Source organism: Boleophthalmus pectinirostris, unplaced genomic scaffold (assembly GCF_026225935.1).
Source record: "Boleophthalmus pectinirostris isolate CB_2022bp ecotype Guang Dong unplaced genomic scaffold, ASM2622593v1 HiC_scaffold_17, whole genome shotgun sequence".
Classification (NCBI taxonomy): Eukaryota; Metazoa; Chordata; class Actinopteri; order Gobiiformes; family Gobiidae; genus Boleophthalmus; species Boleophthalmus pectinirostris.
Window position 1 is genome coordinate 6,211,879 of NW_026571115.1, and position 16,147 is coordinate 6,228,025.

Genomic DNA, 16,147 nt, shown 5'->3' on the forward strand with positions numbered 1-16,147 from the left:
TTAGGGAGCCTCCCTGTAAGTGAATAGTAGAAATGGCAGCCAATGGTCCCAGTCCTTCCCCGAAACGGCTACAAACTTCCGGAGCACTGCTTTAAGAGTCTGATTGAACCGCTCTACTAGTTCATCGGTCTGTGGATGATGGGGAGTGGTCCTAATGGCAGAAATTCCCAGTTGTTTGTGGAATAGTTGCAGCAACCGGGAAGTGAAGTTCATGGCCTGATCGGTCAGAATCTCTTCCGGACTTCCAGCTCTTGAGAACAGCTGGATCAGGGCCCGTAGGACATTCGAAGCAGTGATGGATCGGAGAGGGAAGGCCTCAGGTGTAATCGCATAGGACAAGGATGTACTGGTGTCCTCGGCCACTCTGTGGTAATGGGCCGACAATATCCATGGCGATCCTGTGGAATGGAACAGAGATAACTGGAAGCAGCTGGAGTAGCGCCCTGTCAGATTTGCAGGAAGAACCAGTGAGCTGACAAGTCTGACATGCGGTGCAGTATGCTTCTATGTCAATGTACATGCCGGGTCAGAAAAAACGGGTGCTGATGCGGAGGAACTTTTTGTGAAGGTCTAGATGTCCTCCCCAGAGGAGTTTGTGAGCTAAGTGCAACATCAACTATCTGCAGCTAGTGGGGACAACCAGGCATTTGCAACCATCATTATAAGCATACAGAATGTCATTCTCCATTACAAACTGCTCTTTGCCCAAGAAAGTAGGGTTTGGACTTTCAACTACCTTCTCAAACAGACATTTCAAAGATGCATCCTGTCTCTGCAAGTTAGCAATGTTACCCGGCACCTCCCACGACCCCTCAACAGTTAAGCCCTTAGTATCATGGTCTGTTACCATCAGTTTGGTTTTTTTTTTCAAAACGTCGCTGTTGCTTGGACTCGCACAGACTACTATCCAAGTCTGGCAAAGGTTGGAGACCAGCAGTTTGGGCTTGAGACCGGCTGACAACAGGACATGCAATATTGCCCACCACATTTCCCCCAAAGTCCTTCCCTGCTTCTTGTAATAAGCAAAGGATGTACGGGTGTCCTCGGCTGCGGTGGCAATGGACCGACAATATCCATGGCGATCTTGCGGAATGGAACAGAGATAACTGGAAGTGGTTGGAGTAGCGCCCTGTCAGATTTGCAGGAAGAACCATGAGCCATGAGCAAGCATGAAAATCGGTCCCAAGAATCAAGTCCTTTGGTAAGTGGTCGACTACAGCTACAGTCAGGAGGTACAGCTGTCCCTGAAGTTCTAGACAGACCTCTGCTTTAGGATAAACGTGACAGTCCCTATGAACACAGACAATGTCCGTCCGGTACTGCCCACAGGAACCAAAACTTCACTTAATCAAGGAAGAAAAGCTCCCACTGAGAAGAAGTGCCACAGCCTGCTGACCATTCACAGTCACCAGTTTCTCAGTTTTTATTGTGTTATTAATCCCTTATTGCTCAGTCTCAGGACGAGGAGCATAGCATCTCCGGGAAGTTTACCTTTACGCATCGGACACACTGAGGCCTTGTGTCCGGACTGCCGACAGTAATAACAAATCAAGTCAGTCTTACAGGGTGCCGACTGCGAGGTGCTGGGGTTGTTGATACCTCTGGATTCTCCCTTGATGTGCCGCGGAGGAGCAGATGGTGGTGAGTAACTGTATTCGATTACAGTTACTGTTTCAGTGAGTGGTAATTGGATTACAGTTACTTTGCTGAAATAAATGGATTACACGGCGGTATTTTCCCGTTTTCACATTTTGGGCTATATCCCCCGCCTTTTTTTTTTTTTTTTCAGTAATTCCACTCATTGCCGGAAACTAAACCAGGTGTAAACTAGATCTAAACCAGGTCTAAACCAGGACTAAAACCAGGTCTAAACTAGAGCTAAAGTAGATCTAAACCAGGACTAAAACCAGGCCTAAACTAGAGCTAAAGTAGATCTAAACCAGGAGTAAACCGGGACTAAAACCAGGCCTAAACTTGATCTAAACCAGGTCTAAACCAGGACTAAACCCGGACTAAAACCAGGTCTAAACTAGATCTAAACTTGATTTAAACCGGGACTAAAACAGGAGTAAAACAGGATTTAACAGGACTAAACCATGTTGGGCAGACATGTCTCCTCGTCTTCTATCAATACTATTTTTAATACGGTTAAGTAAAGTCTGGGCTTTTTATTTTCTTTTAGCAGATAAAACATCTTCTGTCCGAGTCTTTGCTTCTCTACAGCAAACTAAATAATCCAAAGTATTCAGATTACGTTACTCACTTTAAGTAATTTAATGAATTACTTTACAAATTACATTTTGGGGTATGTAATCTGTAATCTGTAGGGGAATACATTTGAAAAGTAACCTTCCCAACACTGCCTCATGACTGGTGCAGGTGCTGACAAGTAGTGACCATTGGAACACCTGGTCCATCATGTCCAATGTTTTTGTGATTTAAAATAAATCAGTATTAGAATTACCATCAGTAAAAGCTGGATTTGTTTCCTTTTATGTTAGTTTACCTTTTGTGAAATGTAAAGTGCAAATGTACAGCTCGTTTGACGACAGGGTTAACCGATGTGACCCTTCAGAGACAAGGGGACATTTGGTTCTGAGGGGACACGGTCACGGTTAGCCTAAATAACTGCAGCCTTTGTGTTTTGCTAATTGCCGTCATTCATACAGAGAGTACAATTAGGCCGCGACAGCATTTGGCGGTGCGCGGCTAGCAGAGCGCAGCATTGTGTTGTGGAGCCGCTGACGCAAACGGTGACGCACGGTGAGCCCGGAGTGGCCCTCATGGTCCCACAACCGGGGCCCGCGCTGGCTCTTGTCCTGGCCGCCCCACCAAAAAGGGCTCACGGTGAAGGGGGGAGTGAGGGGGTGAGGAAGAGTTGAGGGAGTGAATGGAGCTGCTAAGAAGGAGGGTGAGAGTAGTAGTAGTAGTAGTATAGTAGTAGTAGTAGTAGTAGTAGTAGTAGTAGTATTAGTAGTTAGTAGTAGTAGTAGTAGTAGTAGTAGTAGTAGTAGTAGTAGTAGTAGTAGTAGTGAAAAGGTGAGGGCAAGAATGGGTCTGAGTTTGTGGGTGAGTTAGGAAGGGGGGGGAGTGAACAAATAAGGGAGTGAGATAGGGTGTGAGTGAGAGGGTGAGGAGTGAGATAGGGTGTGAGTGAGAGGGTGAGGGAGTGAGATAGGGTGTGAGTGAGGGAGTGAGATAGAGTGAGAGTGAGAGGGTGAGGGCGTAAATAGGGTGTGGGTGAGGGAGTGAAAAGGGTTGTTTTGTGAGTGAGACAAAGGGCTGGAAGAGGGAGTGAGGTAGGGGGTGAGTGAATAGGGTTGTTTATGGGTGAGGGGGTGGGGGAGTGTGAGGGTGAATGGGTGAGGGGATGTGGGTGTGAGAGGGTGAACAGGGCTATTTATGGGAGGTGAAAGGGTGAGGGAGTGTGGGAGTGGGGAACTAAGTAGGCCTGTTTGGGGGAGTGAGGGGTGTGGGGGTGAGGGAGCGTGGGAGTGAAGGGTGTGAGGGAGTGTGTGAGTATGAGAATGAGGGGTGAGGGAGTAAGCGGGTGAGGGATTGAGGGATTGAAGGAGTGAGGGATTGAGGGTTGTGGAAGTGAGGAGTGAGGGTTGTGAGAGTGAAGAGTGAGGGTTGTGGGAGTGAGGGGTGAGGGGTTGAGGGGAGTAAGGGTTGTGGGAGTCAGGGTTGTGAGAGTAAGGGTTGAGGGGTTGAGGGGTTGAGGGGAGTGATGGGTGAATAGTGCTGTTTTACGGTGAAAGGACACAGACAGAACAGACTGAGTGCTTTTGTTATGATCACAGCTCTGTACACACTCCACACTGCAGAACAATACTGTCACACAGGGGCCACACATGGGGGCCACACATACGCCTGTTCAGTAGTAGTAGTCATAGTAGTCCTGGGAGTAGCAGTAGCAGTAGTACAACATACAACAGAAAAGTATTAAATAAAATTTTCAGCATGTTCTTACACTACAGGGGCACTAGTCTCTTCTAGTCATGGAAAAGCAGAAGTAGTTGTAATAGCATATGGTAGCAATAGAAATAGTAGAAGTGGTACCAGTAGTACTACAAGTAGTGGCAGTAGCAGCAGTAGTAATAGTAGTAGTAGTAGTGGCAGTAGTAGCATAAGCAGTACTGCAATGAGTCATTAATTGTTGACAGATTCATGATTCAAAAGGCACTGCTCCAAAAATGAACACATCTTTTAAAAGATGCACTATGTAACTTTTCTGGTGGGTCCACTATTAGTCTGTCTCCATGGAGATGTTATTGCTTTGCCTGAAATGTACCACAGTATGGCATTAAACTTAGCTATTTCCATGGGGACAAGCAGGGAGACACCAGCTCCGAAACTATCTACAGATATACACAGAGACCTGATATACACAAGGGTGGAAAGTAACTTATTAGTTACTTTCCACCCTGTTTTGAGTTGATTTTTTATCATTATTATTAATTTTATTTTAATTTTTAATTTAATTTATTTATTTTTTGGTAATTGTACTTTTTTATTATATTTTTAAACTTGTACTTGCAGTGGAGTATAATTCTAAACATGTACTTGTGATGAGACACTTTTAAATCATATAAGTAGTGAGTCGAGCACATGTTCCAGTGGTCCTGATCCACATGTGTCTCACACCTGTCTCTGCTCCTCTCTAAACACACACACACTCACAGTCACAATCACCATCACCTGCATCACCTGCTGTGATTGGACAAGTCTCAGAGAATATGACCATTATGGTTTGAAACGACTAAATTCATCTTTAAAGTGTTTCATTTATATAGAATACTAATCTAAAATGCTGCTAAAAATGTGCTAAAAAGTTACTAGTAACTTACCCTGAGAATTTTTCATGTGTAGACTACTGTTTACTTTTGAGTACAATTAAGTATCACTTCCCACTCAGGCCAAGTTCTGTTATTGTGTTCTTAGGCAAGACACTGGAGGCCACATTATTGCTTCTGACTATGATGGGGGTCGGGGCTGGCCGTATAACAGAATAGTCTGACCCTGACAATGCAGATTAGAGTCTTTGAAAACCACCACATTTTCTTTACACATCAGACAAACTGCACACTCCTCACACTGAACACAAAAAGAATCGGTCGTGCACTGTTATTTCAAAACTCTGCACTCTGTCAACATTTACTTCTTTAACACTCGTCATTTTGCTGTCTTAACTACACCACAGTACTCTACACTACAGTTACAGTACTCTGCCTGTGTGTTGACTGTCACTGTTTGATCTCGAGCTTGTCAGGAGAATAAAACTTGGCAGAAAATTTGGCGTCGAATGTAAATATGTCATATAATAATTTTAATATAAATACTTCATATAAAGATATTTTTAATTGGGGAAAAAAAAAAAATCACCAAAACACAATATGCAGATTATTTGCCAAAAAGTAATACAAAAAAAATAGGCCATGACAACTTTTGAGGGCCCTCATATGGCCAGTTCAAGTGGTGGCAGAGGGGCTGGAGGGACGGTCAATTAGGCGGGCCAGAGTCGGCCCACAGGTCTTAGTTTGATGATTTCCTGGTGTAGCGCTTTGAGAGACTTCGACAAGTCTGTAAAGCACATTACAAGTGTAATTTTAGCCATGTAACTACTTTTATTTGAGTGCAAATTTGAGGTTCTCTTTCCACCACTGGACACACATCAAAAGGAGTAATCAAGTTCTGTGCAGTAGTAGACTGAATTGAAAACAACTAAAATAAGCGATCAATATTATGAGGGCCCTCTGTGTCTTCACCCTGAGTCTGGAGCTTGAAAGGATACCAGTGCTATGGAAGACCTCCTGCACTGTGTAAATGCCCAAAAGTCTATTCCATCTGGACTTGATGATTTCACACCAGTTACTTTGATGTCTCATGTCATGAAAGTGCTTGAGAAATTTGTTCTTGCTCAGCTCAGACCCCTGGTGGCACCATCCCTGAACTCTCTACAATTTGCATATCAATCCAATCTGTCATCTTTTCAATTTCTCCAGTGCCTTTAACACAATCCAGCCCTTTCTGCTGAGTGAGAAGATGCTCAGGATGGGTGTCGGCTCCTCCACTGTCTCCTGGATTACTGACTACCTGTCAGGTAGGCCTCAGTACGTGTGACGGGGAGCACCCTGCCTGATATTGTGGTCAGTAATGTTGGAGCCCCCAGGGTACAATCCTGTGTCCGTTTGTTTCTGTACACCTCTGATTTCAGTAGAGCTCCAAGTCCTGCACCTGCAGAAGTTCTTTGATGACTTTGAGGTGGAAGGGTGTATCAGAGATGGACAGGAGCTGGGACAGGAGCTGGACAGGAGCTGGGACAGGAGCTGGGACAGGTACCAGGGTGTATCAGAGATGGACAAGTGCTGGGACAGGTGCTTGGACATGAGCTGGGACAGATGCTGGGGTATATAGAGATGGACAGGAGCTGGATTACAGCACATTAACAGCAAATTTCGTGGAGTGGTCCTAGACAAACCATCTGCTCCTGAATATTGACAAGACCAAGGAACTGGCGATGAGTTCAGGAGGAAGAGGACACCAGTGGAGCTCGTCACCCTCCAGTTCCATGTGGTGGAAATAGTGACTGATACAAGAGCCTTGGTGTCCAGGTGAACAACAGACTGGACTGGAGGGACAACTGTAACGCTGTGTGAAAGAAGAGCAGGACTAGACTCTACTTCATGAGAAAGCTCAGCTCTTTCATTGTGTACTGCAAGTTCCTGGAGATCTTCTCCCAGTCTGTGGAGGCCCCTGGACTTGGCTGTGGTCTGCTGGGGGAGCAGCTCCAGGAAAAGACAAACTGATGTGTAAAGCTGCTCACATGATCCACTGTGAGCTAGAGACATTTGTCACAGTGAGGGACACGAGGACACTGGACAAACTGCTCTCCATCATGGACCAGACTATAGAGGGACAAATAATACTCCCTACAACTGTACAGCAACTCACCCAGTACACCAGACCATAGAGGGACAGAGGAGCTCATTCTCCAGCAGACTCCTACAGTTCCACTCAGTGTGAGATACAGGACTATGTTCATACTATAATACTCATCCTCAGCCCTATGTCCTGTCATATCATATTTGCACCGTTTTTCCTTCTTACATCCTGTGTATAGCTGAAAGATATATTTGTATTATTATAATTCTATTTTTTTATTTTTACTTGAACATATACATTATAATTATTCCTTATTTGACACCTGTCTCTTGTTATTTTTGCTACTTATTTTGAATGTATTGTTAATATTTATATTTTTGCTCTTTGTTATAACTAATTGATGTGTGAGCTACTGTGTCCAAATCATTTCCCTTGTGGCTCAATAAAGTTGGTCTAAGTCTGTAGAAAGCCTTCACACTCACTCAGGAGCGTGTGTACTGGTCAAACACACTCAGCACTGTGATGTGGGACTGGATTTCCATTGATTTAAACACATGCGCCCACTGCAGACACCGCAGCTACCAGCAGGGCGCGCTCATAACAACACAGTCAAGTTGTGCTGCCTCAGACCGTGGAAGAAGCGTGACTAGCGTTAGCCTAGCTTAGCCTGGAATACAAGCTAACTCCGGAGCACCGAGGCACTGAGAGACCGAGTGTACCTGCCCCGCAGCCCGCGTCACAGCCCGCACCAGCGCCCGCACCAGCCACTACCGAGCCCCGCACCGCACCAGGACCGCCCTAGCACCGCCCCGCCCCGCGCTCTGCGGGCCATGCAGCTGTCCACAGGGGAATGAGCCGAAAAGCTACGGGGTCTCGGCTCAGCGGCGCCCACAGACTGCAGCCTCACTGGAATGACTGGCAGCCCAGGTCCGTGCGCTGTTCCGGGTGAGAGCACCAGCAGAGCCCGCTGTGTGCGCTGTGTCCGAGGCCTGAGCTCTCTGTGCGGACACATGGGAAGCGGGGCTTATGTGTCAACACTATTTACATGTGTGAAGGCCGAGTAGAGCCGGGACACAGCCAGGGCACAGCCAGGACAGGCCATTAGCCCGCGGGTAACGTGTCCGTACAGCGGCTCTCTCAGCCTGGAGCTACTGCTGTTGCACTTTACCGTTGATTAGCTGAAGGCGGCTAACATTCTGCTAACTGTGCTGTCCAGAGCTGTGTCCTGCGGTGTGCGCTGCGTGGAACAGCTGTATGTGTGATGTATGTGTGATATATGTGTGATATATGGGATCTGTATAGGATCTGTGTGCGTAATGAGCGCAGTGTGAACGTGTAGTACAAATGTCACGCACTCGGACGACACATTCTTGAGTGCTTTCGCTTTGTCTTTACCGCGCTGTTATTGACGCTCTTATTAGAAAAGCTAACAAACAGCTACAGTCATGACACGGTGGTCAACCACACGGCGGAACTGTACTTTTGGTGTACTTGTCTGTAGTAAAGTTCATGTGTGAACAGCCAACTGTTGGCATCAGTCAGCCCGGGCTGAGCGGGCACAGCTGGCCCGCAGCGGCGAGACCTCTGTCCTGAGACTGTGAGTGGATCATTAGTGAGGGAGATATGCTTGGCCCGTGCGTTTGGACCGTGTACTTGGACCGTGTACCTGTACCGTGTGCTTGGACCGTACGCCTCTTCCCTGTGCTAAACGTGTTGTTCTGCTCCTGTGTCTCCAGAGTTGACAGTTCCTCGTCCACCCCGGAGGGAGTAAAGTCCAGAGAACTCGGCCCGTCTGTGTTGCACGGTGAAGTGTCTACCAGTGTCCCTGACCCAGCAGTGTCCAGCGATGCCTGCGCTGCTCCAGACAGACGGGAAGATGGTCAGTCCTCCTGTTTCCTCTCTTAAAAATATAAAACTTCCTAAACGTTTCACAGATGGTTGGTAGTTCTATCCCAGTCTCAGTGCATGTGGTCGTAGTTGCCAGCGTATGTGGTAGTGGCCAATGGTGCAGATTGGCAGCTTCGTTCATTCTACCCCAGGGCAGCTGTGGCTGTGGAAGGTAGTGACCAGTCAGATCAGAGAGTTCTTTTAGGTTTAAACATAGATTCATAGTTTAAACCAGCTGGATTTCAGCATTGAAACTGTTCACCCAAATAAGAGACTCATGAGGCTCATTCTGCTTTCTGATTGGATAATCACATTTTATAACATAAAGAAATTTGCCAATGTATCCAACGTTTTTGTAACGAAAACTAAATCAGCATTACAATAGTTTTAAGTAAAAGCTGTATTTGAACATGTTTACCTCATATCTGGAGACAGTTAGGTCAAGTTTATGGAATTGTTGTTATTATTAAACTTCTTTTTAATTCTCCTCTTTTTTCACTTAAAACTGACTGCATTCAAATGTGTTACCTAAAGACTTTTTTACACAGCAGCTGTAGGCTGCACTTCACAGCTGTCACTACTTCCACTGATTGTGTGAGCACCTGTATGTTTGTATGTATGTATGCAGACACCAGCAGGTGTCAGCAAACTGTGCACATCACTGGCTCATTGTGTTCATTTGTAAGGTAAGTCTCTGAGCTTTGGTGCTTGTATGCTTGGGCTGACATTTTGAAGAGCCAGGACCAGCGCATGCTCTTTGTAGAGGTTGTTAAATGGTGTTCTTCACAGCTGACACCAGTTTAACTGACTGGGTGAGCAGAGATACCAACCAGAAAAGCTCCAATAGTCCAATATCTCCTGTGTAAGGGCTAATGTCTTTGGGACACCACACATCATTGAAAGTTCAAACGCAGCATACAGGTTCCTTAGACTTAAATCAAAACAAGGAAACAATAGGGATTGCCATTATGGGCTTTTTGCGATTTGTGATTATGCAAATATGACTCTTGCACAGTTGACACTTGGTGTAGTTCAACAGACTTGGCTAACAAACAGAAACTGTAAACAAATGTGTTTGTTTCAGTGTAGAACTGAAGCAGCTGCTTGGTTGAGTGGTGAAATGTTTTCACTCTAAAACCTTTGCCCAATAGACAGAATAGATTTTTTTTAGCTATAGATCCTACCTGGACGACTGAGGGATTCCACAAACATCTATTGGAGGATGCACATTTGACAGCTGTTTAAGGCTGTCACTCAGAGCAACTTAAATACTCTGCAGAAGCCCAAAAAGTCTTCTAAATGAGTGATTACTGTGTTTCTCTAGCTTTTGGAGTGGAAGCACGGCTTAGGTGAAATTAACTGTGTACCTCATGTCTGGGAAAGTGTGATAGGTGGATGTGGCATTGTATGATCTGTGTGTGTGTGTGTGTGTGTGACAGGTGGATATGGCCCTTGTTATGCTGGTGATACTACAGCTGATTGGAAGTCGCTGGGGCAAGAGTTGAGGCCCAATGACGTGACACCGGACTCCACCCCTTTTCAGCATGGATCCCGTGCTTTAGCTACAAAGGACATGAGGAAATCACAGGGTAAGACTTGAGGGACTGAGGGATGATTACAATTTTGCTCCAAAAACATTTATTCATTTGACACACAGACAATGCATTTTGCAGTAGAACCCAACTGTTGATTGTTTTCCTCGTATGAGTAACATTAGCACACACACAGGGGCTCGTATAGTAAAGTGATGTGTGTGCGTGTACATGACCAATTGTGCCGTGCTTTGGCCCATCTCCTCCAACCGGGCCAAAGTCCCACAGTGCCATCCATGGGTGTGGTACGGTGCTTGGGCACGGCTCTGTTGGGCTAGTGTGAGCACACCCTAGGACTGGTCCACTGCTGCTAACCTCTGCAGCATACAGGTCCTGTTTGTATTATTCCTTGTGAAATATTCTTTGTCAAACCATTTAGGGCTGGGTAATGTTGATTATTAAAATATCCAATCGTGACCCACTCCTGTGACCATCTGCTATTTTGATCAAATCCCCATAATTCACACATTTTCTCTTGAGTGCACCTCTTTGCTCAAAGAAAGACACTGTAAAGAGGGTATTCTGCAAAATACATTTTATTTGGCTTTTATCATGTTTGAGTAATTTAACCATCTCTTGTGGACCTTATTGGAACCCTCCTTACAGTTAGCTGTAAGATTCAGTGCAAGGCTCCACCCACAAGCCTACATCACCCATGCTCCCACATGACACTTCTCCAAATATACAACAACATGATACAAAACTGCAACACGATACACAGCAACTTGACAAACCTGATGTGATATGCAGGAGTTTCATTAGCAGGATGCACATTGCATGCTGATTGTGTTCTGATGGTGCTCTGAAGGGGGAGTGACTTAACCAGGGGAGCAAAGGGAGCCTTAAAAACGAAAGTGAAACTTATAAAACATGTTAATACTTGTTTTCAGTAAATATAGCATTATATAGAAATATAGCATCAAAACATTAAAAGGTAACACAGTGATCTAAATATGCAGTGTTTTAGCAGTTAATACCCCATAGAAATAAAATAATCCCCTTTAACCAATCTGAGTGTGATTTTCAGAGGAAGCAGGTGACTTTATTTACCTCTTCTGGGCACTATAAAGATCTTAAGTGTACATGTGTATCTGGATAGTTCTTTTTTGACATATCTCTTACTCTTATAATCAGTGCATACAACCGTTGGATTGTCAAGTTTGTCTGAGACGTTCAACAGATAGTTAGGCCTGTCGTGATAACTGATATTGATCATATCACTGATTGTTACACATGATCGAATCACAATTTCTCCAGCTTTCCATTAATTATCCAGCCCTAATTAAACGGCATGAGCTGCAAGAAATAAAGAACAGAATAAAAGTATAATTAGTACTATATTTACTTATCGTTCAGTGTTATATTACAGCTGGAACAATATATTTTTGGGCTCAGTATTTATCGCTTGCACTTTCTCTTTGCAGTAATGAGGGTTTTAGTTGTAAAACGATGTGAGCTGGAGACAGTTGATTATGGTTAATTATTAGTTGATTCTGCTGTTTCTTTGTTGTCGCTCAGGCATTTTAGTGATATAATATATTTAAATATGTGTTTTGAGTCAGTGGCATAAAGTACTTTCAATATTACTGTTTAATGTTACATTTCTCTTTAACAGTATGTTGTGCTTCACAGTGTGTTTTTGTGACAGGTTTGGGTATAGGTATAGCAATACAAGTGACTTACTCAACCCTGGACAGCTGAAATATTATCATACTACAAAAGGGATGCACTGATCCAGCTTTTTCAGTTCCGATATAAATATCATTCCTATGGCTAATTATCTGCTGATCCCAGTGTAGGACAGAAAATTGCTTATTACACATGTGATCTAATTGTGTTATATAACTGTTGTTTCTACTTAAAATGATGACTGAAGCACTTTGTATGAATCAAAGTTCAAATCTTCTCAGATGTTCTAGACCACAATGAGCATGTAAATTGTCTTGTTACATCTAAAGGTCCAACCAGGTTATTGGCTTAATAAATATTATGAACCGATACCCTATCCAGCTATTTATTCAGAATCAGTGCCGATATTTGATACCAATATCTGCATTTATTTTATTATTTATTTGATTGGGACAGAGCATGTTAATGAACAAACATGACACAACATGAATGGAAACACACCAGAGTGTATTCTAAGACTCATTTCCATCCATTGTCCCAAAGGGCTGGTCACAGGGGGCCAAACAATCAAATATTGCACAATTCTCATTATTTTGCAGTCAGTTTGGCCACACATTCAGTACATGCAAGTATGTGTCCATAGAAGATCAATTCAAATCAGAATGCCACTGTACATGACACATGTTTGGTTTGAGCATAACCAGTTTTTCATTTGAGCTTTAAAAGAGCTGTATGTAGGACACTCTCTGTGTTAGTGGAAGACTGTTCCACAGGTTCCCACCTTGGACAGATAATCCATTCTGACCAAAGAGGTGGTCTGTGGGGTATGAGCAGGTCTCCCCTGGTGGGGCTCACGTGGTTCTTTCTGAAATGTCTTTGTGTTTGATGTTCTCCTTTAATGGTGCTGGTGTGAGGGACCTTATCAATTAGGCAAGTCCTTTTAAGGGTGACCATGTTGCTAAAGTCCAAAAGCCTGTGCTTTTTCAGAATGTGACAGTGGTGGTGGGAAATGGATTTTTAAATCAAGTATTTTTAGACTCTTTTACAGAAATTTTCAATGGTTTTAAGTGTTGTGGGGCAGACAAGAGACCAAGTGGTTAAACACTAATCTATGTGAGAAATAATTATGGAATCAAAATAAGTTTTTGCCGCGTTCATGTTGTTCCTGATGTGATGAAAATTCTTATTGAATTGTGAATTGTTGAATTGGATCTGTATCAGTGCATCCCTACCACTAATGCAAAGGAAAAGCACACAGCATAAATAGTGAGCCTAAAATTGTGCTGTTTATCTGTTCTTGGATACATGCGATGTAGTGATCATAATGCCAGGCCTCCTCATTGCATTCACCTTATACTGGCCCGCACACTTTTGCCTCTAAATGCTCCTTAAAAGTGCTTTCTTGTGGTGGCCCTTCTGATTTAAGGGGGATCCTATTCATTTCAGTGACCAATTTGGGGAAAAATGTTGCCGCTTAAATTTGACATATGGTCAGTCCGTTTGTGTAAAATGTTCATGTGACCAACAGTCACACTGCACTGATTCTCTGGAGGCTTTAAAACTGCTTTATATTCCACTGAACTTATTTAGTGTCTTATTTTAAGACGTTGATATTGTTGAAGCATGCTTACCGTGTGTCCACTATGTGTTCTTCGTGTATCCTCCGTGTGTTCGCCGTGTGTCCTCCATGTGTCCTGTGCTGCAGACAGGGCCATGGCTCACTCGGACGAGGCCCGGCTGTCCAACCTGCTACGCCGAGTGTCCCGCGAGGACGACCGGGACAGAAGACTGGCCACGCTCAAGCAGCTCAAGGACTTCATCAGCCACAGCGAGAGCAAGACGGTGGGTGTGCAGAGCTCCTGCTAGGGGGACCCCCATCCTAACAGGCTACTCTTAGTCAGGCTTTGTGCTCCTAGTTTGGGATTGTGTTTGTCCTGGTTTAGTCTTCAATTTAGACACACACGCAAAGACATGATAAGACAAGATGGTAGGGTTGTCAAAAGTATAGAAAATCAGATTTTTTACTTGTACTTAAACTAGATACTCATTTGAGCTGGTATCAGTACTAAAAAAGGGCCTCTGACAGGACAGAAATGAGCCTTTCCTGAATGTCTTTAGAATGATGTTGAGCTGTATCAGAACAAGTATAAGAGCACATAGTCGAGTATACGCCCATGGACCACTATGGAACCTACCTGCACCACTGAGGATTACACACATATAAGGACACATAGGAACAGAAAAGAAAGTACCATATTTTTTGGACTACAAGTTTCTCCTGAGTGTAAGTCGCACCAGCCAAAAAATGCGTAATGAAGAAGGAAAAAAAAACATAAGTCACACCTGACTATAAGTTGCACTTTTTGGGGAAAATTTATTTTATAAAATCGGGGACCAGGAACCGACATTTTATCTTGAAAGGCAAGTTCTAGTAATAACAATAGAATAAAGAACAACAGGCTAAATACACGTTAATATGTTAACGTAACATATTAACAATTATTCAGATAACTATAGCATAAACAACAGAATATATATTTACCAAACTCTCCATCTCACGCCAAATTACTAAATCCATTGAATCCATTGAATTCTTCATCGTTGGTGTCACTTCTGAGCAAATCCACGCAACTTCAGTTGTCACTGAAGTGCATACTTTGTCATCTAATGACTTCCAGGAAAGTTACATGGTGCACCCTCCCAGTTGCCGTGAAGCTGCGTTCTCCATTCCTGTTTTCTGCCGGTCGCTCACAAGTTTCTTGCTCACTCCAAACTTTCTTCCTGCTGCTCGATTACCATTTTCTGCTGCATATTTCACTACTTGCAGCAGGACAGTGGCTTTTTCTGCAGGAGATATGTGTAGAATACTGATACACAAGCCTCTAGAGCGCCCTCTCACGGCTGTCAGTCTGAACATTCTGTTATTTTTGAAAGCAATATCTAAATTTATGATTTGCAAATATGGAAATTAATTTGTGACTTGCTCCGTAAATTTATCATATTAATCTTATGGCTTAAAGTTCCTTTCAAGTGACAATGATTTTTGGGGTTTGAATAATGCCCCCACTTTCTGATGCTGTAATACATAATTTTACATTTGCCTATTTATACTGTGACAGTTTTTGTTTCGTATGGACAGGCCCAGTGATTAGAGATATGAACCATTAACCAGGTCACACATCTGCAATCTGATGGTTACACAGCAAACTCCAACTGAGAATTCTTTTGGTTTAGAGCACAGAGCTCAGTGATGTAACTGTTCTTGTGACATTGTACTCTCCCCTTTTGTGTGGCAGACATTGGGCAAACAACTGGACAACATCCTCAGCACCTTGAATGATATTCTGAATGAGAGGTAAGGCCTTTGATTGAATCAACAGAAACACCTGAGATGTCCATCTGCTAAATGAGGTCTTAAGTTGAGTAAATGGTGAGAAAACAGTTGTTTACTTTACCTAACTAGGATTATAATGAAAATGCGCACCAGAGGAGAGAACGAGGGGAAAAGGTGAGGAGCTGCAGTTGGATCAGAGTGGCAGGGGGAGCAGAAAGAGGGAGCCTGGACTTTAGTCAAACTGTGCAGGTTTAAGTCAAAACTTGTGAACACATGAGGAGACATAAAGAGAGGCACTGTGACTCAGGTTGCTTTTTCCTAAACAAAAGTGTAAAACATCAGCATCATGGACTCTTACTGCCAAGTGATTGGCTGTAGACCTGTTGATTAAAATGCACGTGCCTTATCATTGAGACAGACCAAATCAGAGATTGCAATCTATCAATCTGTCAAGTTTTTGCACAGCCCTAGCCAGTACTGTGATTAGATTTGCAATTCCTCTTTCAAAAATAGTGCACATTGTCAATATCAGCAGACAAGACTGAAATATGATGTGCTGATAAACTAATGCAAGAACCCTGTGCATTTCAGGACATGCTTCTAGTATAACTACTATCATTTTTATTTTATTTGGTACATAATGCACATTTATGGTACATAACACATATATACACTATTACCTAAAATATTTGATCATTTTGCCTACTTACTTGCCTACTTGTGATTTGTTTGGAATACGTGGTGCAGCCCTAACTCTGTAGTTTAGATCTTTTACAAACATTTGTGTCAATTCAGATTTTGGTCAAAATTGATCTTTTAG

At 43.5% G+C, this 16,147-nt stretch overlaps 2 protein-coding genes across 3 annotated transcripts in view; one reads left to right on the forward strand and one right to left on the reverse strand.

Annotated features, from left to right (window-relative positions):
• Window positions 1-8,624, reverse strand: part of fbxl16 (F-box and leucine-rich repeat protein 16) — a 24,292-nt gene extending 15,668 nt beyond the window's left edge. Inside the window, exon 1 of the mRNA XM_020933101.2 lies at window positions 8,552-8,624. The gene's annotated coding sequence lies outside the window, so the exon portion shown is untranslated. The remainder of the gene's footprint in view (window positions 1-8,551) is intronic.
• Window positions 7,527-16,147, forward strand: part of smg1 (SMG1 nonsense mediated mRNA decay associated PI3K related kinase) — a 42,798-nt gene continuing 34,177 nt past the window's right edge. Inside the window, exons 1-5 of one of the 2 annotated variants that reach the window (XM_055152382.1) lie at window positions 7,527-7,830; window positions 8,622-8,764; window positions 10,212-10,361; window positions 13,699-13,835; window positions 15,290-15,348. In XM_055152382.1, coding sequence (XP_055008357.1) covers window positions 7,736-7,830; window positions 8,622-8,764; window positions 10,212-10,361; window positions 13,699-13,835; window positions 15,290-15,348 — 584 coding nt within the window. In that variant the 5' untranslated portion in view covers window positions 7,527-7,735. The remainder of the gene's footprint in view (window positions 7,831-8,621; window positions 8,765-10,211; window positions 10,362-13,698; window positions 13,836-15,289; window positions 15,349-16,147) is intronic. The other variant, XM_055152383.1, reaches the window with a different exon arrangement.